The sequence below is a fragment of the Lissotriton helveticus genome, chromosome 1_1, assembly GCF_964261635.1.
Source record: "Lissotriton helveticus chromosome 1_1, aLisHel1.1, whole genome shotgun sequence".
In the NCBI taxonomy this organism is placed as follows: domain Eukaryota; kingdom Metazoa; phylum Chordata; class Amphibia; order Caudata; family Salamandridae; genus Lissotriton; species Lissotriton helveticus.
This window is the reverse complement of record NC_136057.1, coordinates 1,299,326,073-1,299,352,372: the sequence shown is the minus strand read 5'-3', so window position 1 is coordinate 1,299,352,372 and position 26,300 is coordinate 1,299,326,073. Positions and strand designations below refer to the sequence as shown.

At 45.0% G+C, this 26,300-nt stretch overlaps 1 protein-coding gene across 2 annotated transcripts in view; it reads left to right on the top strand.

The window, feature by feature from the left end:
• Window positions 1-26,300, top strand: part of LOC144772711 (C-type lectin domain family 17, member A-like) — a 147,897-nt gene that overhangs the window by 103,939 nt on the left and 17,658 nt on the right. For both annotated transcript variants that reach the window (XM_078657232.1, XM_078657241.1), the window contains exon 9: window positions 952-1,103. In XM_078657232.1, coding sequence (XP_078513358.1) covers window positions 952-1,103 — 152 coding nt within the window. The remainder of the gene's footprint in view (window positions 1-951; window positions 1,104-26,300) is intronic.

Here is a 26,300-nt window from a genome sequence, read left to right as displayed (position 1 = left end):
ACTCGCAACAGGCAAAGTCTTATACCTGGTAAGAAGGGCTAGAACTTGAACAATAAATGTAACTCTTATAAAAAATCATTGATGTGCAAAGAAGCTTTTTTGAGATGAAAAGACTCCAGGAGGCAATTCCATCCGAATATCGTGTTGATACACATGCAATATAGACTGAAGCAGCAAGTAAATATTTTACCCTGGATATAAAATCTACCTTTGCTGGATTCCTCCCAAAACCAATAACTTTACCACACTTGTGGAAGAAATGTTATGAAGCACCGCAGACATCTCAAATAAAATATTGGCAACACCCTTTGGGCCTGATTAGGATGTCGGTCGGTACGCCTCCGAGCGCTCGTCGGAGGCTTACCGACCGGCATCCTTGTTTTGAAGTCCAACTGCCGTATCTCAATGACACAGTCTGAGTCGAAACCGGCTGGTAAATCCGACTGACTTCCGACTGGCTCAAGGAGTCGGTCAGCCAGTCCGAACCACCACATAATCCCTTACAGACTGCGTATTCGCTGTCGGGATTATGATGTCGGTTTCCGACAGGTTTTCCATGTCGGACTTTCTGACATGGAAAGCATGTTGGAAAGTGACTTTTATGTCCCCCAGCAGGGCCCCCTTCTTCTGCGGCCTCCACGTGGTCATGGGATTTACAGTAACTCCAATTTCTCTATGGGAGCTGCACAAGCTTCCATAGAGAAATGGGAGTTTGCGGTCGCATCACAATTGCGGTTTTCAGACCGAGGTTGGTCGGTTCCGCAACTGCAGAGATGTCGGTCGGAGGCAGCTGTGACTGACATCAAAATCAGCCCCAATATACCTTAGCCACCAGACCTTTCTTATATCCCTAAATGCGATGCTCAGTTAAAACCTAGACACTTTTGTAGGAGTCCCAATGTCTTGTTGTGGCTCTTCATCTGATTAACATGCCACACTTCCCCTATACAGAGTCCATCTGTGTGTCCTGTCCATCTGGCTGGAGGTGGTTTAGGAAAGCTTGCTACTACTTCTCATCAACTGATCACACCTGGGAATCTGCTAAAGAGTTCTGCCTGAATTACGGTGCTCACCTGGTGATCGTCAACGACCAGGAGGAGCAGGTGAGTCAAAAATGTTACAAATTTGGCAATCTTTGAGTGAATATGCATTTACAGAAATGGGGCGTGTGTCTTCTTTGCAGGCCTCACCTTATGCAAAGCACATTGCTTCTCATTTACCGCTCTGTCCCCACCTAGTCAAATATTCCTTTCAAGAAGCCATCTAATGAATGTCACTCTAGAATTTGCAACCAACCAGATATCTTCAAGCAATAAACATTCGGGAACACTATTGTTCTTGACAGTTCATGTTGTAAACTAGGGTATGAAGACACTGCATGGCCCCTTTCGTACTTCTAGTGAGGATTCTTGTAGATGGCCTACACCAAAACAACTAATCACTCTTCTTTTGATTATAAATTTCCTCTTTACTGCTCCCGTTATTCCTCCGGATCTTTTTAAAATTACCCTTTCTTTAGCCAACCACTTAGATATTGACCTCCACTCCTTGCCTTCTCAGTTAACATTGGTTGAAACTCGACCGTCACCTCCAGAAGACACCCGAAGCCCCTCACCTTAATGCCATCCTTTCCTCAATATTCAAGTCAAGTCAAGTCAATAGCACTTTATTTCGATTAATAAAAATCATAAAAGCAGTCACAGAAGTACATTATACAAAAATATTAAAAACATTAAAATATTATCATAATTAATATACAGTTTTATGCATGTAACATATACAAATGTACACAATAGCAATTAATGTTAATGGGCATATCTAAAAATTAAAAATACCAAAATCATTAACAGAGGGATATGATCACTTCTCCAAGTCTCTAAATGCCACTCACTTGTTCTTATTACGTACAGCAGCCACCAGGAAGCTAGCAACCCCAAACATCACTTTCGGAGTGCTTAACAGTTGTAAAAACATCAGTGCTGGTTTGACTTGGGTAAACCCTGCTTCTCTTAACAGTGGCACTAGGTGTTGCTTCCTGATATCAGAATAGTGCTGACAAAACATAATGAAATGCAAAAGGGTTTGGGGAGAGACGTTATCACAGCTACAGGGGGGTGTAATGTCTGGTTTCCCCCACACATATGAAATACCCAGAGTATACTGAACAATATTTAGTCTAAATCTAATTAAGAGATGTCGATGATGTGGTATTGATACAATTCTGAGGTATGGTTCTAAATGTGGAGTCGTTTTTAAAACATAATTGGATCATACGAGAGGTTTATTCATTTCCACATTTTCTCGCTCTTGCTCAACCATTCTCATAAAATTCAGCTTTATCCACTTCAGATCACTTTTTGCAACAGATGCGGGGAATAATAAAGCTCAGGCCGCCCCAATTTAGCAAAGACATCTCTAATATAAGATAACCAGGGTATTTTATGTGCTTTTTCAAGTGCCATTACATCTTTTAAAATAGCATGATTCAGTGAAATCTCCTTGTTTATCCAAGTTTTAGCCCAACACATTATTGGGGCTAAGCGTATGAGATCGGAAATGTAGCTCAGTCCCAACTCAGTATGTAATGTAAACACAGGCGTGGATTGAGGGACAGCTAACAGGATCCTTAAAAACTTGTTCTCAATTTTTTGTAATTTATCCTGTTGCAGATAGCCCCATAGAGAGGCCCCGTACAGCGCTATAGACAGGCATTTAGATTTATAAATAGATAAAAGTGCCTATATAGTCCTAGATCCCAACCGCCTTGCAAAGTCCATTAGGGCAGAGGATGATCTTGCGACCGCTAAGCATTTCGCATTTATTTGAGGGGCCCAGCTTCCCTTTAAGTCAAAAATGACACCAAGATACGTAAATACTGGGACAATAGATAGAACTACACAATTGCAGGAAAAGGGCAGTGTTTTGTGTGTTTTTAACCGTTTTCCAACCACCATAACATGGGATTTCTTACTGTTCACCCTCAGATCTAATGATTCCATAAAACCACCGAAAGAATCTAAAAGTCTCTGCAGCCCCAATCCTGTGCGGGCCAGCAGTACCGCATCGTCTGCATAGAGGAGCACCGGAACTGCAGAGTTACCCACATGGGGGGTATCCTGGGTGGCCGTTTCCAGATGTTTATCTAGGGAATTTATGTAGAGGGTAAAAAGCAGAGGGGCCAGGATACACCCCTGCCTTACCCCCCGCTTAGAGTCAAAATGGCGGGTACACCCCCCTTCCCTGTTAACACGGATGTTCGCCTTCATTCCTCGGTGAAGAGTATCTAGAAAATTCACCAGGGATATATCAATTCCCAGATCCTTCAGGATTTCCCAAAGTTTCCCCCGATTTACCAGGTCGAAGGCCGATGACAGGTCCATGAACCCCATGTAGAGCATGCCATCCTTCGCCTGAGTATACTTACTGATGAGCATCTTCAAATTGAGGCATTGGTCTAATGTGCCTCTTTTTGCACGAAACCCATACTGAAGGTTAGAGAGGACCCCTCCATCTTTCAGACAATCCTCCAGTTTTGAAAGAATCACTATGCCCAAGATCTTAATGGCAGAGTCGATTAAGGAAATAGGTCTGTAACAGGAGGGGTCCCATCTCAGGCCTTTCTTGAACACAGGTATTATAGTTGATGTAGACCAGGATGGGGGGAAACCTTTAGTGCTAACTGAATTAAAAACATTTGTAAGGACCCTGGCCCATAGAGTAGGTTGAGTCCTGTATAAGTCTGCTGGGACCCCGTCAGGGCCCGGGGCTTTATTTTTTGATGTGTCTACAATTGCCTTTTCAACATCAGCCAATTCGAATTGTAGCGGTCGGGAACTATGTGTGAGTATGGGATCGGGTGGTGTAATTGTAGTAACGTCCTCGTTGTCATAAATTTTACTAAAATGAGCTACCCATAAATCATCTGCAATCACACAGTCCAGGGCAGCATTCTCTGTACTGGAGAAATACGGATGGTTAATTATGCCCCAGAATTTACCGCTATCCTTCTGGGTATCTATTGAACTATGATCATTCCATGCTGCAATTTTAATGGCCTTCTGCCTTGCAGCTACAGCCTGTTTATAAGCGCTCCTCAGCCTAATTACAACCTCCCTGGTCCTTGGTTTCTGTTTCAGAGCACATAATAGTGCTTTATGTGCTCTGGAGCAATTACCATCAAACCAACGTGGGTGGTTAGACGCTAGAACGGTGGATTTGATTTTTAAGTCCTGATTGACCCTATTACAGATGGAAATAAAGGATTCAATAATGTTGGTTCCACCAGCCGTACTATCAAGGCAGACCGCAAAATCTGCATCTGCCTCGATAAGTAGTTCTGACAGAAACGAGTCAGGAACTATCTTTGCCCAATTAAGCCTCCTGAACTGATCTTTTAGTTTCAGGGTGTTTGTAGTCATACCAGTGGTATCTCGTCTGATTATTACATCCCCTAGATCCACCTCCAGGATAAGGGGGTTATGATCACTATATGCCGAGTCCTGAACTTTGTGTGAGGTAACTACAGAAATCATGCCTACAGAAACAAATATATAATCAATGATGGTACCAGACTCTCTCCCTTTGAATGTCGCTATCCTCTCTTCACCCCTAAACCCATCCACCTCAAAAAGGTTAAAATTGGCTAGCAGTGCCTCCAGGGCTTCCCCCTGTTGAGTGTGTTCAAAATGCACAGCCGAGGACCCAACGGGGCCCATCTGCTGTTCCGCCAGACAATCCCATCTGCAAGGGTGAATATTAAAATCTCCCATTAACACGGTTTCGAATGAAGTGCTATGCAGACTTTTATATTCGTCTAATAAGCGCTCTACAGCGCTGAGATGAAAGTTATGTCTCTCTCTCTCTAAAACATTATAAAAGTTAATTAACAAAATAGTGGTGTGGTTGGGGCCACCCCATTCCACAATTAATAGGTTATCAGAGGCAAAGTCAAGCTTTTTAAATGATCCTACCAGGTCTAGTGAGGTCAGCAAGTGCAATCCTCCCTTGGGTCGACCTCCCAAGCCTGGGACAGCCTTCACGAAAAAGGAGGAGAAGCCATCTAAGCAAAAGCTATTATCTAAGTCCCAGGTTTCTTGAAAGGCTATTATGTCATGGCCTTGAATTAAATTAATCCATGATGCATCATTACATTTATTTTTTAGAACTGCAATGTTCCAACTTAAAATCTTTCGTGAGCATCTGCTACCTGACCTCGGTCTTCTATCCTCATTAATTGAGTCATGATTAACTAGTCAGTCATTTGTTTCCATATTTGTCAGTGGAATAAATCTATTTTCTAAGGTTATATGTGTACTGCTGTCATTTACAGGGGATGATTTTTTACTGAGGGGAACTGTGTTCCAACCCCCTTTCTTAAGTTAGCCTGTCTAGCCTGGTAGGAACAATTGTTTATATAAGACCTCCCTATAGTACATCCACTGGTGGGACGGGGGGCCGACCTATTGTTCTGAATATCAGTTTGGAGTGGATAAAAGTAACCCAGTGGTAAAGGCCTGATGCATGTACCCATGAGTTCAGACCCATCCCAAAACATTCTGTTCGCAACATTGGGGTAATTAAAATTAATAACCACGCAGTCCCCTGGTAAGCATTTTCGCCGCCTACCTACCCACTCTGCCCGCCTTGCTGAGATGATATTCTTAGAAATATCATCTCCACCACTACAGAATTGGGAACACCATGTTTGTGCCCTAGTCAGCAGATCATAATCAGTTTCTTCCATTCCCGGTTTCAGGGGAGGAATTCCAGTTAGGACAGCTACTAAGGGTGCCGCATCTGGTGAAAGAGTCAAAATACGGTTCCTATTCACAGTAGGTTTACTGAGAGTAGTTGGTGGGAAACTAGTCTTCTGGTCCCCTATGTAAGGTTGTACAATTACAGGAGGACCAGACTGACCACCTATGGTTACCTGTGAATCTCTGGGACCAATTCTGTCCTCACAAATTTGCCCCCCAGGTATTTCTTTTACTACACACGGCCTAGAAAGTGTTTTAGGATTTGCCCCCCCATCCTTCAAGATCATTGGCCTACAGGGATCTGCTTTATACTCCTTTATGAAATTATCAATGTGTTTACATTTGTCCAATAGTTTGTATACACAGGAGTTTAGGGTGTCCACAATATCCTTGGCAATGGCTACGAGAGCCGGCTCCAAACGAGACTCAAACATCCCCTCCACTATATCAGCCAAGTAGTCCAGGGACCTTTTATCATTTATATCCAGTTCAGCTCTGTCAGGTAGGTCCGGATCCAGGGTAGATTTATTATTCCTGCTGCCCTTCTTTACGTGCCTACGCTTTCCCTTCATCCCCTTGCGATCTCTATGCTCTTGAACTGGTGCTTGTCCAGGATTCTCTTGATCCATAGACGGTGTTTCTTGAGGGGGTATGGGAGCCTGAGGTGGGTGTATGATGACGACAGCAGGCTCAAGAGGGATAGGGAGGACACAAACTGGTGGTAGAGCCTGGTCTAACACGGTGGGAGATGTATCTGTAGCACCCAGACCTAATTCCTTTTCAGCAATGGCAATTTCCTCATTTAAAGCCCCCACGGCAGACGTTAGGTAAAAGATTATCGTATCCTGTTTCTTAGCCACCTTCGCTTTCTTACCTTCACAGTCATGTTCCTGTCTCAATAGCTTGCGTTTCCCCATGGTAGCGACCAAGGGGTATAGCCTGTCCTGTCCTCTGTCGTCCCCTGACGGCCACAGACGGCCCGCCCTCTGCCCGGGCTCCGCCCGGTGCCGTCCGCGCGCGTCCGCGACGCGGAGGGAGCCACGAGAGTTTATGCGCCTCCGGGCGCGCAAGGCAGGAAGTGGGCGTCGGGGATCCGGCGCAGGGGTCTCTGGGAACCGTAGTTCCTCCCCACAGCGGCCGGGCTTGGTGGCGGCACCGGCGGCGGGAGTAAACTGACGGCGTGACCCCCCCAGCACCCAATGATGGTCCTCCAGACAGGTAGAGTCCTTCCTCACCCCTCAGGTCTTTGAGAAAATGCCCCCCTCCTCAATATTATAAAAACAAATTTGTTTGGATTTCAACTTTTTCTTTCGCTTTTTCCATTTTATTATATTTGTTTCCTTATTTGTAATGAATGATTGTCCTTTGCCTTTATAATTTTCAGCCATTTTAATATGATTTGTAATTGTATTGTGTATGTGCAGTATTACATGTGTTTTGGGGGTGGGAATGCCATTCCCCCAATCAGTGTGGCACCATTCTCCAGCTGCTCTTTTTGGCCCCCTTTTGTCACTGTGGAACATGGAGGCATTTTCTTTTGCAGTGGATGTTCCAAAATTAATCTGTGTTTTAAGAAAGGCAGAAATGTACCCGTATACATGAAACAAACTTGTGCAGTGTGAGAAGAATGTGGATACAGCAACTGATGGTATTACTGCCAACTGGGATCAACATAGATAAGGAACGTGTGTCTCCTGCTAAGAACAAGGGCCCCATAAAAGCACCAGTTACCCAGGTTACAGGCATGTTGCTTAGTTGCTGGGCCAGAGTCTATGAAAGAGACCATCCGGGTTACATTACTTCACAGACTGGATCCATAGTGAATCCAAACCGATTGGCATTGACTTGGAACTTGCTTTATAAAGACAAGCTGTGTTTGTCAGTGTGCCGTATCCCTTGACACTGTAGCTATGTTTAGCTCCATCCCAAACCCACTACATCAGTTCGGCTACTGCGGTTGTCTGATGCAGCACTGACGGCTGAGGAACTAGCGTGCAGATGTGCTGCAGGGAAACAAAAGCACATATTTGTGGGAATGTGAACCAGAATACTGATTCACTATTTTCAAAGGGAGTACAGTCTTGCTTTAGATCCTTAGTGTCTGTGTTTCTTCCTTTCACAATGGGGATTTCAGCCCCGAGTAGGAAAAGGGACGGGATGCATCTTCCTTTGTAGTGGCAAAGATCAGGATGCTCAAGGGCAAGTGCAGCATTTCTCGCACCCAAATTCTGTCCACTTGCTTCCCCCTCTCCACTTTTCATTTTTTTCTACTGAAGTGACTAATGCCAACCTGAGTTTCTTTTCACTGAGAGCGACTGACTGTTACATCTTTTAATTCTGAACATTTACAGAGATCTCACTACTGTCTAGTTGCATGTATTTTTAACAGGAAGCTGAATGTGGGAAAACTCAATTTATGAGCCATTTATGGAGAACTGTTGTCTCCAGAAACGTAATACAATGACAAGGGAAGCGACTCTAACAGGGTCTCTTCAATCGGACAACCCCAAGATCCAAACCTGGGCTCACACTTGCTCATGTGGGAATCATTCTGCGATGCTTCACATCCTTCATCAGGCAGACTTCCAAAGCACCATGACATCATCCCCAGTAATGAGCCAAGATGTCCTCTGGAAATCCTTGGTGGTGCAGACGTGATGCCTTCCTGCATCCTGCTCAAACAGTAGCACAATAGCTTGATTCTAAAGCTCACTAAGAGAGACCATCAGGAAAGCTTGGAAGCTTTCATGAGGCCGCAGAGGTCACTGTGCACTAGGAGAAGGTTATAGATGCTCACACCAGAAAAATCCTGTGTCCTTAATGAAAGAATTCCTGAATTCAGGATTGTTCTTTGATGGCCTGGTGGCTTAATAACTGGACAGCCCGCACCGACTTCCACCTAACTCCAAGGATGAGGAGTCTCACTTTTTGATGCAGGATCTAGAGTTCTTTGGGAGGAGACCACTAATCATCGAATCCTCTAAGATTTTGCAGCCATTGTGTTTCGACTTGAGGAAAATTGAATTTTGCCCTGTCATGTGTCCCTACGTGTTCCCCATTATATGTTATATGTGCATGATCAATATGCATATGTTCCCCCATTATCGAGAATAAAGACGCAATTATAGTTGTGTCCAACGTTAGTATGCCAGTTATCCAGTTCCTCCTGAAAGCAACGTGAATTAGGCTTCTAGGCCTATGTTGCCAACGTCTTTTCATTGTGCACGTTAAATCATCGAGTTGTCCCCGTTTCTAGGCCTCACGAGGCCCGGACACCAGATTCAAGCTCCAGTCTCCTGAATCACTCCGAGGAGCGATGCAGCCCCTCCCGCATCCCTGACCCTTCACTTACTTCCTGCCAAGCAGCGCGGTGCCCGGCCTGGCCTGCCTGCCTGTCTGCCAAGAATATGTTATGCTTACAGTTATCAGTTCAGCTCCCCGGCTTCACATTCCTAGCTAACGAACCGCATAAACATCTTCATCTAGCGTCTAGTCTTTCTGTCTCCATGCAAGTGAATTACTGAATTAATATCCATAGAAGATTCATAGCACACGCAATACACTAAGAAATATATGCATGCACCAGCCTTAGTGATAAGTAGCCTTTGCCCTGATGACTTTTAGATTCAAGCAACATGTACTCCAAACACAAGATATCAGATATGCTATAGGTACATGTCGTCCTGACATCCCAGACTTTAGTCTCCTCTTCTAGTGCTAGAAGTCAGAGCCCCCAGCTCTCCTCAGTTACACGTCATGGCCCGTTTGCGCGCACCAGTAGGTTAAAGGTTCCAGCTGCCCAGGTAGCCCCCTCCATATATCCACCCATTCATGACACTTCTGTGACGTTTACATCACATGTCTCCGTGCACGCCCTGTGCACACCTTCTTGTACGCCCATATGTTCTTATCTTTCGTTTGTCACTTGTTACGCCTACTGTATTCAATGCAATTATACTGTCTTACTATATATACTGTATGATGTTAATGTGATATTAGCTGTCCCTTTTTATACGCGACTTCCCTTTTTCCTTGTGTCTGTCCCTTCCTGAACCTTAGCAGGTGATGGAACCCGATGGTCCATTGGCTCGAGCCATCTGATTAAAGCCTATATGACTCAGATACCACGGATTCTGCCTCTTATTTATTGAGCTATCCTTTTCAAGTTAAATGCATAGAAAAATAGTACCGGTAATTAATTATTTATTTACCACAGAAATGGCGCCCGAATAGGGACGAGCCCCTTCCCCACGCGCCGGCGATGTAACGCAGGCCCCCTGACCCTTCTACAGCCGTGACGGAACCCTACTGTGCACGTGCAGATATTTCTGCTTCAAGTCTCCCTCAGGCCCACGGAGGAGACGGAGACTGCGGTCCGGCATCCAGACGAGGCGGTGAGGAAGGCGGATCGTCCCGACCAGAGCCCAAGCCGAGAGAGCAAGGTCCGAGGTATCCGGAGGCCCACCATTTTCCGAAGCCCGAGGCGCATGCGTAGTGTGTAGCAGTAACCAGACGTCGTAGCAGTCCAGTCCAGTCCGAGGCCTTCAGTTTTGCTTCCCGGTGAGTACCGTTGCTGGGACGTATCTAGACGGGTTCATTAATTTGTGCCCGGTCCGACGGGTTTGGGTACACAGATCCGGTCCGACGTGTTCACCTAGGTGGATACGGTATGACGTGTCTCTTTAGGAGACCGGTATGTTCTGTACTGTTTTAGCAGTGCATCCAGTAATTCTAGTAAGTCTGTTCTCGAGAAATTCAAGTATTGTGTTTTCAAAGTATCAGGTAGTATCTGTTCGAACTGTTATTAATGTGTTCTTGATGTCGTGGTATGAATGATTGTTTTGCTATTCATTACTGTGTTCATTGTGTATTGTGTTCAAGTTCAAGTACGGTCCAAATATGCCTCTGTTTTCAAAGTTACGTCAGATAAAAACGCAAAAAGCAGTACTCGAAGAATCAGTTCCTGTTCATCCCAGGGACAGTCCTGGACATTTCATGTATCATAAGCATGGCTTAGATGCCATACTGTATCTAGATTTATGGGTTGACTACACGAAAGATCTTGAAGAGAAATATAGATGGCCTGTTTCAGGAACATGGGATGCCGAGTGCATCATGAGAGTAGAAGAAGCATTATGGAAAAAGAAAGCCAGACAGTCCCAGAAAGATGCTATAGAATTATGGCGTAAAGAATCCCATAAAAGAACAGAGAAAGAATTCAGAAAAGCAGAATTAAGTAGAGAATCCTCCGAAAAAGCCCAAGAAAGGGAATTACTAGAAGAAGGTGAACGAGTTAGAGCAGAACAGTCAGACAGACAGAGAAATGCCGGTATGTATCCTCTTCTCGCCGAGGGTTTGCCTAAGGCGACCCCGGAAACACCCTGTAATTTACCGCCACCCTTAGTTGCGATTAAGCTACGTCATAAACCGACTGCAGCCGAAATTTTTCTTTCTTCCTATTTAGATGATACTGTCCCAGAATATGCTAATACGAATCCTATTCCGCCAGTTATTCCGCCAGTTCAAGTCCAGCACCCTGTTAATGTAATTACTGTGCCTCCAGTCGTTGGTCCTGTTAATTTGCCAGCACCCCAGGATCAACCCACATTACGTACCCCTACTTTGCCAGTCACGTTACCAGCAGCCGCACATTCAGTATTAACTGACGATTCCAGTTCAGGAGGAGCAGGGGGAGGTACTCCTATCACCCCGCCTCAAACAAGGCGACGGACGCTGAGAGATGTAGCGTTGCAGCGTACGCCGAAACTGACTACGTACGAAGCCCTCAAAAAGTATCTTAATGAGTGTGGATCTGATTGTAGATATGACCCAGTACCAGGCAAAGATAACATGATAATATATTCCATACGTTTACGACGAGTTGCAAGCTTCTTGGTTACCATATCAAATATGGAACAACATTTAGACAGAATATATCACTTTATCCGAACAGGGGAGAAACCAGAAAGTATTTACGAAGCTATGGTACACAGGAAAGTCGAGATTCAAGGCATGATTTTGCAATTTTTAATAAATTGTTTAATAAGAGAACAGGACTATCCTGATAAAAACAAAGAAGATATGAAAGTCCTGACAAGATGGAGTGACAATATAGCAGAAGGAAAACACAGGACACAAAACTGTATAGAAACCATGTACAGAAAGATTCGTAAAGAAATTATAAGTATACACCAAAAGGAGGAAGCAATGAGAGTAGCCGAGAAAGAGAATGACTCTTCAGACGAAGATATAGACAACGAGAATCCCACTAGAATAGCGTATGTAGGTAGAACGAGACCTTCCGATAGACACACACGCCTAGATTACAAGAAAGCTTTTCCTCCTCCCGTACCAGAACAGTGTTCTCTTGAACAAGTATTCCAGGCTACCGATAAAGTTCTGAAACTACGAATAGGTTACAGTGAGCTTAGTACCATGCATGAACAAGAACTAGCCCGTTCAGCAGTCCGATGGATTAGTGATTCTACCACGTATTCAGACGAAGTAGTGGCTCAAATGTTTCTGAAACTGCCCCCAGGCGAACAGCGACTGGTGGGTATGTATATGATCCAGCACCTCATCACACTGTACGAGGATCAGCATTCTAATCCAGGTCCCTTATATAATGTATTGAACGAGTTACTCCTAAACAGATGGAAAGGTCTAGGTACCGATTTAATTAGTGTCATTTTAGAACAGCGCCACAAATACAGAACGTTCCTGACTCCGCATTTTGTTCCTGTTTCACCACCATTTTACATAGACAGACAGAATCCGTTGCGAGAAGTGCATCCTGTTAAGGGAACGGGGGGTGCGCTCGAACGAGTATTTGTTTACACCCCTATAACGAAAATAGAACTACTAGAAATGAAAAAGTTAGTGCCCTGTCACGATAAAGATCCAGCAGGGTTCCACCGTGAATTAAAAGACATGCTCCGTATGGGAGAATACACGTATCCAGATATCATCAAAATGCTAAAGGTCCTGTTGCCTGCGGGCATATATGAAAAACTCAAAGAGAAAGAATGGGAGGTGGGAGAGAAAAAGATTGACTGGACCGCGTTAGAGAATGAAGATAATACACGAGTCCCAGGTACTGGTCTTGGGGAAAAAGCCAAAGATTTGCCCGAACTTTTAATACAAGTCTTGCCAAGATTACTAGCCACGAAAAAGGAAGATTGGGATGCCATCTCAGCTTGTAAACAGAAACAAGACGAAGACACTAGTTATTTCTATTCCAGATTTGAAAAATGTTTCATTATTAATAGCGGTCTGAAAACAAGTAGTGAGTCTTTTTGTTACTAAACTAGTTGAGAATTCTTTGCCACAAGTTAAAAATCGAGTATTGAAGGTCGAGAGTACATGGCAAGCTAATACCCCGTCACAAATGCTCCAGATGTTACAGTATCACCAGAATAGAATCAGGGAAGAGCAAGAACACGAAAGGAGACGTATGAAAGACACAAAAATGAAAGTACTAGTTGCACAGTCTGTTCCACCAGATAGTCAGAAGAGGGGTACGAATCAAACTAGTCATTCTCCAGCTCCCGTTAAAGGGACATGCAATTACTGTAAACAGCCAGGTCATTATATAAACGAATGTGCAGTTCTGAAACACAACATAGCTACAGGTAAGACGAAAGAGAGACCGCGTCCTCCTAGACAAGAACATGTTCCGCAAAATTCACAGCAACCACCGCAGAACGCACAACAGTCAGTTACAGTACCGCAGCCTATAGCTGCCACACAACACGTTACACAACAGATGTACCAGTACGCACAGTCAGATTATCCAGAATATCAGCAGTATTCATGAAACAGCCTAGAGAGGGAGGTTGGCTTGCCTCTCATCGAGATTCCTGTAGATCAAGAGGGTCCCTATGTACACAGTCAAGTATTAGGGAAAGACAGAAAGTTTCTGATTGATACAGGGGCAAGTAGGACTACCATCAGTCATGACGAGGTTCCAGGGGCTCCACTCTCAGGCTCTAGAAATGTTTCCCTGGGATTTTCAGGAAAGCCTATTGTTAATGAAATATCGAAACCAGTTTCTCTAGAGGTTGGTCCATTGTCCCGAACTACAGACATGTTACTTACGAAATCATGTCCTGAAAATTTACTTGGTATTAAAACATTGAAAGAGTTAGGTGCTGTAATATGCTGCTCTCCGGAAGGAGTGAGATTGTTTTTACGTGATTTTAAAGGTCATTATGTGTTACGTGATTTTGATCCAAGATTATTGAATGTACCACAGCATTTATGGGCGCAAGGTCCAACTGATGTAGGTTGTATGCATATTACACCATATCGTGTCACTCTGAAGCAAGGTGTTGTATTACCACGAATCCGACAGTACAAATTGCCACCTGAGGCTGTAGCAGCCTTATCGAAAATAATTGACGAGCTCATTGCCCAAGGAGTAGTTGTAGAAACTGACTCCAATGTATGTAATTCTCCTATCATTCCGATTCTTAAACGTACTGATCCAAATGCACCTCCAGTTTATCGATTAGTGATTGACCTTCGAGAGCTTAATAAATGTATCATACCCCAGTACCCAGTGGTTCCAGATATCTCTTCCCTATTGACTGCCATTGATTCTGAAGCTACGTTCTTTACTGTTATTGATCTCAAGAACGCATTCTTTAGTGTCCCCATTCATCCAGACAGCCAGTTTCTTTTCGGATTCTGTCTAAATGGAAGAAGCTATAAATTCACACGAGCTCCTCAAGGTTTCACAGAAAGTCCTAGTATTTACAGTCAAGCACTTAAACGACAACTAGACAGTATTCACATGCCAACTGACACTGCCCTGCTCCAGTATGTCGATGATCTATTGATCACAGCCCGTACAGAACGTGACTGCGAACGTGCGTCACTGACCGTCTTGTATTTTCTGGCTGAAATGGGGCACAAGGTGTCCCCTTCCAAACTGCAATTCTGTGTCCAGCAAGTGGTATACCTAGGACACCTACTGTCCAAGAGGAGTAGACAGTTGACACCTGACCGTATCCAGTTAATAGCACATCTTCCACAGCCCAAGACACAGAAGGAGGTACGAGCTTTTATCGGCCTCACTTCTTACTGCAGACAATGGATCCCTCAGTATGCATATCTAGCTAAACCACTGATACAGTTAACGACACAGGAGGCAGCCACATCGACTGTCCTCCCTTGGACCCAGGAACATACACTTGTTTTCAATGAGTTAAAGAAAGCTTTATGTAATGCACCTGTATTAGCGACACCAAACTACAGTAAGCCTTTTACACTTTTTGTCACTGAACGTGATGGTACAGCATTATCTGTTCTCATGCAAGATCAAGCAGGACAACACAAGCCTTGTGCTTATTTTTCTAGCACATTAGATCCAGTAGCCCAGGCTCTGCCTGCATGCCTCAAGTCAGTTGCAGCCACAGCTCTAGCTATCAGACAAAGTGATTCCATAGTGTTAGGACACTCCCTGACAGTACAAGTTCCACATTCTGTGGAAGTTCTTTTAAACCGAACACAGACTCAGCACTTGACAATTGCACGTTTAACAGGATATGAACTGACACTGTTTCAGCCACACATAGAAATCAGACGCTGCAACATTTTAAATCCTGCTACACTGTTACCCTCGATTACATCAAGCCCTGCCACACATGACTGTGTGGAAGTTATTAACACTATGACAAAGCCAAGACAAGACTTGACGGACATTGCATTACCTGATCCCGACCTGACACTTTACGTGGATGGTTCATGTATGAGAACAAGTACAGGAGAGCTAGTAGCCGCGTATGCAGTGACTACTGAAACTGAAGTTATAGAAACACATCGCATTGACACCCTGTCTGCTCAAGCAGCAGAGCTCATTGCTCTGACCCAAGCCTGCATACGAGCCAAGAACCTGAAAGTAAACATATACACAGATTCACGTTATGCATTCGGAGTCGTACATGACTTTGGAGTACTCTGGCAAGAAAGAGGTTTCATGACCTCTCATGGAGCCAAGATTCAGCATGGTCCCCTCATTCAAGCTCTGTTAGAAGCAATACATTTACCGAAAGCCATTGCCATTATGAAGTGCAAAGCACATACGAAAGCTACTGATACCATTTCCCAAGGTAACGATCTAGCAGATCGAACAGCCAAGCTTACAGCTCAGACTCCAGACATTCCAGTTAACACGACCAAGACAGATGTCCCAGATCAGACGACTTGTATGACAGTTAAGGACCCTACACAAGACGTACTAGACATACAGACACATGGTACCCCAGACGAAATCAAGAAATGGTCTGAACAAGGAGGGGTCCAGACAGATCAAGGATGGTTGACGAAGGGAAAAGCCACATGGTTTCTCCCCGACTCTATGGTTCAAGTCATTATTAACACCGCACATAGTCCAGCACATTTAGGAGAAAAAGCCATGTTAGACAGCATCCAGAACCTTTGGTTTAACAAGCATTTACGAGCAGCAGCGAAGCAGAAAGTACGTACCTGCATGATCTGTTGTCAGTTCAATCCAGGTAAAGGTGTTCCGGTGGAACAAGGTGGATTCCATCCTCCTGATCACCCTTTTGAAGTCCTCCAGATGGATTATATTCAGATGGATCGATGTCGAGGTTTCAAGTATGTCCTCGTAGTTGTATGCGCTTTGTCCAGATGGACAGAAGCATATCCAGTCCCAGATTACACTGCCGCGACCACTGCCAGGCAGTTGGTTCGTGAGTTTTTCCCCCGCTATGGTTTGCCCAGGGTCGTGTATTCAGACAACGGACAGCCATTCTCATCCGAACTCATGAAACAAGTATCACTTCTGTTAGGGTACCAGTGGAAGTTCCACTGCGTACGACACCCCGAGGCAGCTGGCCTCGTCGAGAGACACAATCAGACTCTGAAAATCCGCATTGCAAAGGTTTGTGCAGAGAAAGGCGTAGATTGGATGGTAGCCCTGCCAGTCGCCCTTTTTTACATGAGAATGGTCGCTCACTCCCGATCAGGTCTGTCACCTTATGAAGTAGTATTTGGTCGTCCCCCGAACATGTGGGGTACACCTATGCCACGTAAAATTACCGATGTTGACAGTAATATGCTGACAGATTACCTAGCTTCCTTGATGTCTGCACTACTCTCTTGTCGTTCACAGGTCGCGGCTGCCTTTCCAGACAACACCCAAGTGAAACCGCACGAGGTCATTCCAGGCGACCTCGTTCTTGTTAGGAACTTTGATCGTTCAAGTCCGCTGGAGCCCCGCTGGAAAGAGCCGAAACTTGTTCTGATGACCACAAGGACCGCAGTGAAACTGGAGGGCCGCAAGGGGTGGCTACACTCCAGCCACATCAAGCGTTTTCATGGACTCCGTCCAAAGACTTTTCTCAAGGACTGCCCCGATACTGACTCTAAACTTCCCCTGTTAGAGAAAACTCCGCAGCAGGATTATAAATGCAAACTACGGTCTAGCAAGTCAGACAGTTTAATTGTCTAAGTCCCTCTCGGGTGAAACGGTTAGACAGGTTCCTGACATGTATGAGATAGACCCCCATAGTGAGAGAGTTAGTCGAAACTCTAAGAAAATACGTTATTGCAAGAATCTGCGTAGCAGATGCGTTATTACTCTATTGTTTATGTTATTTCTGAGTCTTACGATCACATGCATAAGTTATGTTTTACACGTATTTTTTCCTCCTCTTGATTCACATGTACATCTTTCCTCTAATGATACAGTAGAGCACACTTTTAGTGAACTACCCCCTCATGAGTTATCCTATCGACTTGCCATGCGCAACAATACTTTTATACGAATGTTACACTATTCACACCAGACTAGCAATGCCACTAATTGTTGGGTGTGTGGTCGACTCCCCCCTTACCAGACACCGAAGGGAGTTCTGCCACTCTTTCCCTATCCGTTTTCACACAATGGTTCGTGTGGAGCATGGTTTACGATAACGTCATCCTCAGACGATAAGTCTCTTCTGAATAGAACATGTTTCCCAGATAAGGAAGGTCTTTCCCATAGGACAGGGTTAGATCTAGAAAATGAAGTATATGATCTAGGTAATTACTCCTCGAATTTCATGGTTTTGAATGTTCAGTCCGAGACTACTCCAGATTTGCCTGCTATTACAGTTCTACCAGTGAAAGGCGAATTATGTGTTAGAAGGAATGGTTCAGTACATCTAGGACACAGTGATTGTACTACTGTGGTTGAGTATAGTGACAGTGGGAAGTCTACTTTCAAAGCCTCACGTCATTCGTATTTTGTATGTGGTCAGACCGCATATGTACGTCTGCCCCTAGATAGGGATGGAACATGTTACATTGCCTTCCTACTGCCACCAGTTTTCCTAGCTCCATCCGATTATTACAGAAATACACATCTAGTACACGTCAGACATAGAAGGGAGATCGAGTCCCCAATTGTCGATCAAACTGAAACTGCATTAGAACAGTATACAGACTTCAATAAAGGTTTCTTTTTCTTCATAGGACCTATCCAGAATAGTAAGCTAATACGTAGGTTAACCAGAACCCTTGAAGCAGTAGTGAATGAGACTACTTCCGCTCTAGGTAACTTAACCGAAGAGCAGTCTGCTATGAGATTTGTCGTTCTTCAGAACCGCCTTGTTCTTGACGTCATACTGGCCGATAGGGGCGGAGCTTGTAGAGTCATCGGGTCTAGTTGTTGCGTTTTCATTCCTAATAACGCACCGTCTGTATATTCAGCTATAACAAGACTTCATAAAATAGCCCATCAGTTACACCAGAATCCAGGCACCTGGACATGGTCCGGTTGGCTCTGGAGTATAATATCTGCCTGGGGATGGAAAGTACTGTCATTCCTGGGAATAGTAGTAATGATCATATTCAGTTGCTGCCTATGTTTACAATGTGGCCCTGCGATTTGTATTCCAAGTCCAAAGTCCCATTCCAAGAAGATTAAAGACGAGCAAATGATGCTCTATGAACAGATAGATGGTCTTATGAATATTGATGTTTCCTGAAGGAAACATAGGGAACAAGGAGGGAATGAGGAAAATTGAATTTTGCCCTGTCATGTGTCCCTACGTGTTCCCCATTATATGTTATATGTGCATGATCAATATGCATATGTTCCCCCATTATCGAGAATAAAGACGCAATTATAGTTGTGTCCAACGTTAGTATGCCAGTTATCCAGTTCCTCCTGAAAGCAACGTGAATTAGGCTTCTAGGCCTATGTTGCCAACGTCTTTTCATTGTGCACGTTAAATCATCGAGTTGTCCCCGTTTCTAGGCCTCACGAGGCCCGGACACCAGATTCAAGCTCCAGTCTCCTGAATCACTCCGAGGAGCGATGCAGCCCCTCCCGCATCCCTGACCCTTCACTTACTTCCTGCCAAGCAGCGCGGTGCCCGGCCTGGCCTGCCTGCCTGTCTGCCAAGAATATGTTATGCTTACAGTTATCAGTTCAGCTCCCCGGCTTCACATTCCTAGCTAACGAACCGCATAAACATCTTCATCTAACGTCTAGTCTTTCTGTCTCCATGCAAGTGAATTACTGAATTAATATCCATAGAAGATTCATAGCACACGCAATACACTAAGAAATATATGCATGCACCAGCCTTAGTGATAAGTAGCCTTTGCCCTGATGACTTTTAGATTCAAGCAACATGTACTCCAAACACAAGATATCAGATATGCTATAGGTACATGTCGTCCTGACATCCCAGACTTTAGTCTCCTCTTCTAGTGCTAGAAGTCAGAGCCCCCAGCTCTCCTCAGTTACACGTCATGGCCCGTTTGCGCGCACCAGTAGGTTAAAGGTTCCAGCTGCCCAGGTAGCCCCCTCCATATATCCACCCATTCATGACACTTCTGTGACGTTTACATCACATGTCTCCGTGCACGCCCTGTGCACGCGTTCTTGTACGCCCATATGTTCTTATCTTTCGTTTGTCACTTGTTACGCCTACTGTATTCAATGCAATTATACTGTTTTACTATATATACTGTATGATGTTAATGTGATATTAGCTGTCCCTTTTTATACGCGACTTCCCTTTTTCCTTGTGTCTGTCCCTTCCTGAACCTTAGCAGGTGATGGAACCCGATGGTCCATTGGCTCGAGCCATCTGATTAAAGCCTATATGACTCAGATACCACGGATTCTGCCTCTTATTTATTGAGCTATCCTTTTCAAGTTAAATGCATAGAAAAATAGTACCGGTAATTAATTATTTATTTACCACAGACTGTTCGGAGGAACTTGGATAAAAATCTGAGCCCCAGTGGGTCGACCTTTGAGCTCTTAAAATTTGACCACGGTGGTGCCACACTTTACAAAACATAAGGACCCTGTACCTTTTTTTCTAAGAGAAGGGGTCTTAGGAGCCCAAATCCATGAATGAGCTAGGTATGGTGGGGATAAATTAGTGTTCATCGAAGCTGTTCTCTGGACAAGCTGGACTCGGGATATGGCTCCGGATTGTGGTGTACAGCTCGTCTTCACTGGTCTGGTCAGCACTGCTCCAGAAGATCGTTGCCAAAATTGTTGTAAAAGGAGAAAGCAGCACAGAGACTTCATTACTACCCGCAATTTACGGTCCTCTCAGACGGGACTACTTGTGGTGCCCAGAGTTAGGAAGGCACGGATGGGGGGGAGGTCTTTCAGATACCTTGCTCCCAAGTGCTGGAATGTCTTGCCCCTAGACCTCCGTCTTGAGCCATCAGAGGCCCTGTTCAGAAAAAAATTAAAAACTTACCTTTTTAGCAGGTAGATCCTCGGGAAGGGGGGGATGGCAACTGATCACTTACCATAGCGCGGGGACACGCCTTCTGGCGTCACCAGGCGCTTTAAAAATGTCCAAATAAATAAATAAGGTAGGAAACGTAGATTTATTCGAAGGAACAGCCGAGCGAACACTTCAACTGCTGACCAGATGAACAACTGACAATCTAGGAAAACACAATCTATAACGTGATAGAATACTTGCAGATATTCTGTAAGGGAAGGGAGGGAAGGAACACGAAGAAAGGCTTAGTGATAGCAGAGGGCCATGTTGAGAGGAGAGGAAATGTACAACATATGTCCCTGATCACAGGTTTCCCTGCTACAGGATAACTGTACTGCCTTCTTTCTGGGATCTTCTCAGGGGCTTCTACACCCTGATTCCGCCATCATCCTTAAGGCACTTCAAGCAGCTCTACATCCCATCATGCCTCAGTAGCCTAGCCTGTAGCTCCACCGCCAATACCACCATCACCTAGCTTACCACTTGTGCTGTGGGAAACTTCATCTTCCATTCCTGTGATGCTGTTTGATCCAGGACTGCTAAAGCTTTGATTCCCATAGACTGACCCCATGGAGCTGCAAATCTGGTATGATGTGATTCACATCAAGATTTCATAGCCAAGCAACAGAAGGTTGGAACTCCACTGATCTCTTCCATCGTTGACCTTGAGAGCATGGTTCCAGAGAAAGTAGTTTCTCACATCTGAATATTTTGAAGATAATATGGCCATCATGTGCACGGATGGAAAATATTATAGTTTGTAGAATATAAAAGATGGGAAGTATATGGTGAATAATATGATGCACTCGTTTACTCACGTTTGAGGTGTTGTACCGCACAGTTAAATCCTTCCAAAAGAATAGGCCATCATTTATTTATTTATCCATATCTAAAGCGCATGGTTACACCACTGCCGTGTCCCCGCGCCAGTATGAGACATACAGCGGAACATCCCTGAGTTACACGAGAACCCTACACACAGTCCATTAGGATACAGGTGGGAATAACCATGTTTTTAATTTTTTTCAGAATTTCAGTTCACATGGTTCCATTCTTAGGGTTTCCGGGAGCCTGTTCCAGGACTTGGCTGCAAGGTATCTGAAGGACCGTGCCCCCATTCTTGCACTGTGTATTCTCCGAACGGTCACCAATGCCCTTCCTTTAGATCACAAATTCTGGCCAGGAATATATTGTGTTATTAAAGGGTGCAAGTATGGCGGTCCTTCTTTTGCTAAAATTGTATGGCAAGAGCACTTTGACTTGAATAGTACTCTTTTCTCCACCGGCAGCCAATGCAGTTCTGCCAGGGCTTTCTTTGTCAAAGCTCTTCTAGGGAGACTCAGAACCAGCCGGGCTGCTGCATTTTGTACCAACTGTAATTTGGCTAGCCCTTTGTTTGGTGCTCCCAAATAGAGGACATTCTCATAGTCCAATTTGGAAGTTACCAGGGCATGTACTATGGTTTTCCTTTCTTTGGGTGGTAGCAGGTCCAGAATGTTTCTCAAAATGTTTAAAGTACCAAAATATTTACCCACTACTTTCTGTGTTTGGGTGTCGAAAGACAATTTAGGGTCGAGCCATACTCCCAAATATTTTACTTCTGTTTTGGGAGTTGGTACTTGACCTAATGTTTGCGGCCACCATGCAGAGGACCATATATTTGGTACTTTGCCCACAATCATTACCTCTGTTTAATTTCCGTTCAGCTTTAAGCAGTGATTGGTGATCCATTCTGCTACCCCTTCTAAGCACCTGGCAAAATTGGGCCCTGCCTGTTCACTGTTTTGGGATAGTGTCACAATCAGCTGAGTATCATCAGTGTACAATACAATGGTAACATTATTATTTTCCACTAACTCTGCCAGAGGTCCCACATATAGAATAAATAGTGTGGGACTTAGGATTGATCCCTGTGGAACTCCCTGGGGCAAGGGGATACTCTTTGATAGTTGAGATTGTTGGGAGACTTGAAAACTGCGTGACAAAAGGTAAGATGCCATCCAACGTAGAGCAGTACCTTTTACACCACATTCCCCTAGTCTATGCAAGAGCAGCCCGTGGGAGACGGTATTGAAGGCAGCGCTTAAGTCCAACAGGATAATTGCAGCAATCTTTCCCTCATCCGCACATCGTCTCATTGTGTCTGTAGCCAGTAATAGAGCAGATTCAATTGTATGTGCTGCTCTGAAACCTGATTGAGATTGGTGTAGTAGGTCATTTTTAGGTCTTGCTGGTGTTAGCAGCGCGAAGCGCTGCTCCAGCGAAAGACCTATTGTTGTGGGTTTGCCGGGAATGGAGGACAGGGGGGTGGTTACGCGCTTTTCCTTGGCGATTTGACCTCGTGGGCGCGCACGCCTGGCCCTGTGCATATTTCCTGTCCCACATTCACAGCCTCTCTCAATCGCGCGCAGACACAGCCACACTCACGCATGCGCACACACACACACACACACACACACACACATACACCCACGCAGGCACATCCGGACGCACTTACACAGACACACAGCCCCACATATACACACGCACAGCTAACAGACACACATTCACACATATACATACACACGCACAGCTACACACACAGCTACACCCATACACACGCACACCCCGCCGCCACCCCCCCTGCCACCAGCCCCCACTGCTGCCACCTCCCCCCTGCCGCCACCCCCACTACAACTAAGCCCCACTTACCGCATCGGCGCAACTCCGGACTTCAGCCGCCACCGCAGGGCTCTCCCTCGGGCATGGGAGCCCCGCGTCACCACCGCTCCTCTCCTAGCCAGCCACTCCGTAGGAAACGGAAGTCCCGCCCCACGGCAGTTTTCGTCACGCGCACGTCTTTTTTTAAAATTTACTGATCCAAGATAGGAGACGCCTCTTTGATCCATAAATACAAAAATGGATTTTCACTAGCGCAGAAGCGCCTCTTTGAAAGTGAAGCGGCCCAACAGCAAATGAGACCTGCCGAACCCTCCCAAAACAGTTTTTTTTTAAAAGTACGACTTTTAACGCCCGAGAGGAATAGGGGAGCAACAAAGAAGTAAGCGCGGGAGAGGGGACGCAACAGGGAATGGGTGGCAGGCAGTGCTGGAAAGTAGGGGGATCCCGCACAACCTGCTTCCGACACCTATTTCTGGGCCGGATCTGGGATCCGACCGACCCAAGGAGACATGCTCAATTTGTCTTAGTATTTTTTCCAGCGCATCACAACATTCCACCTGTGTTTTCACCGACTGGGGAAGAGTTCTCTGCTTCATCGGACAATGTGCAGATTCGCGGAGGGAAAGAGGTAAGCATTGCTCCGTTCGTCGGTATTTTGGCTGAGGGACTGGGGAAGAGGCGAAGGTGCAATGGGTTTGATTTTTGCCACCTCTTTCGCACTTTGGGATTGTTGGAAAATGCTGCGCTTTGTTTCAAGGGCGGGAACCCACCACTCTTTACTATGTGGCACTAAAATGTAGTTTGGGAGAGGTGGTGGTTGCAGAAGTCCGACGCTCCTCCGCCCTTTAACTATTTTGGATTTCTTCTTGAGAAGGTGGGAATGGACCTACCTGTGAACGTCCTCCTGAATGTATTTAGGGCTTTGTTTTGAGCACCGCAGCACATGGGGGGGGGGGGGGTTGCTCACATATCAACAGTGGAGCACACAGTTAGTTGAATGTTGTGCTTTCTTGTGTCAAAAGTGCACATGAAAGTCTGTCTGAATAAGTGTCTGACTTCATTTTGAAAGAGGTGGCAGTGGGATTTTGTGTCTTATATCCTTTGTAATACGTCAGTGCCTGCTGGTTGTAAAGTAAATAGCCGATGCCCCAGTACTGCTGTTAAGGGACACTATGTCACATCGGGCACCTTAAGCCAGTGTTGGCGTTTAACTCGCAGCAATTTGCATTCTGGGGACGTGTAGTTTTGAGTTGAATAAATAGAGTATACACAGCTGAACATGCTAAGTACCCGTGCGGAATAGGCGTGGCTCCATTATCGGATGACAATTAAAACACACAGATGTTCTGTAAGAACATGCTTGCCCTTAAAGATGCCTGTTTTATATCCAGTAGATGCTATTTCTAAAGTACTCTGCAGTGCTGACATAACCCTTCTCCCTCGGCTCGGCTCGCCACTCGGCTCTACCTGTGAATTATCTGCCTTGTATCACGACAAATATCTTACTGGGGGGTCTAAGGGATAATTTTATAGACCAGCAGGGTGAATATCCCCTGTTAACATGTATACTCAATACAGAACACCCTGGGTCTTATACAAAAGAGAGAGAGAGGAGTGAGTCAACCAGACGAAGCACACACTAGAGTACCAGTCTTCCGAGTGGGAGCGAGACGTCCTTCTACCAAGACCCATCAATCACCCAGTGTGATGTCTCATCATCTGGGTTTAGGTATTATCCCATCAAGGAAAACCGATCTGTAAATTGATCGGAAAAAACCTTGACAGAGAGGAAGACTATGGGTTGACTGGTCACCCTACATAGTACTTGCTCACATCCAGAGACTCACTTAAGGAGGTGAGAGGATCAGGAGGGTATAGGTAGAGAATGTGAAATGTGCAGCGCAAAATAAAGTGAAAGGTGGTGTTCTAAAAATGACTAAGGAGTACTTATAACAATTTTATTCATCAAGTCCCCTTGCCATTATTAAAAAGCAGAGTGCTGACGCTTGTTGTTTCCAAGACGTCAAACAGTATAAAAGGTCGACATGTTTCTGTCCTCGCTAGGATCTAACTGTATCGGGGCATTCTTCAGGACCAAGCTATAGACAAGTACAGCTGCTGCTACAAAAAAAGTGAAAAGTATAATAGTGCAAAAATAATGTTCAAATACTCCACCGGTAATGTCCAAATTAAGTGGTTAAGGATACATTAACCGGAACCTGCAATAGATAAAAAAACATCATGTATATGTCAAACAATGCTCCATGAATTGCACTCACTCTTTCTCACTCTGTACTAGCGTCAAAGAACGCTTGCGCATTTCTAATTATGTGGTGACACTCAAAAATGGTTTATCACTTACCCATAACAATTGGGTGTCGCCCTCACCTCTACCTGGCACACTACTCAGGGAAGGGGGCCCGCTCTAAAATAAGGACAGAAAAACATATAGTCAGTGATGTATCTACATCACGACCACAACGTCTTATATTTACTGCACTCGCCCCTGGCTAGGGCCAACAGATGGTACAGCGCATCAGTTCCAGTCCACATGGGGTACCCATCATTGATCTATGCCCCCACTGGTGAAGGGGTGTCCCGTGGTGTTCACTCCATAAAAACATATGTTTACCCACGTCACCCCTTTAGGTGTTACATAATCCTCTCTGTCTAAGGCAAGCTGTTATTGATTAAAAAGGTAAGTAAACGCAGTCTGCTGTAGACAAAGAGCAAATAATCCCAATCTAAAGCAGAGAGAAGTATAGGCTAAATCTTGGCTAGATCTCTAATGGGGCATCCAGTTCTCACTAATGATCCAGCATTCGCCTGCTCAAATAACAACTCTAGGTATCTCTTGTAAAGCGTTCGCCTGCTCAAATAACAGAATCTAGGTATCCCTTGTACAGGAGACTCACCTATCCGTCGGTACCCCGGGCCATAAGGAGTAGTGACCGGGGGTACCGACGCTTCCTTCTGTAATGTTTTTTAAAGGAGATCGGCAGGCCTTCCCGCGTCGCGGGGTCCTCTTCACAACTGGCGTCCGCGGCTATGCCTGCGTTGCTACGTTAGTACCGCGAATGCACGCGGCGACATACACTGCACCTGGTATGCCCGG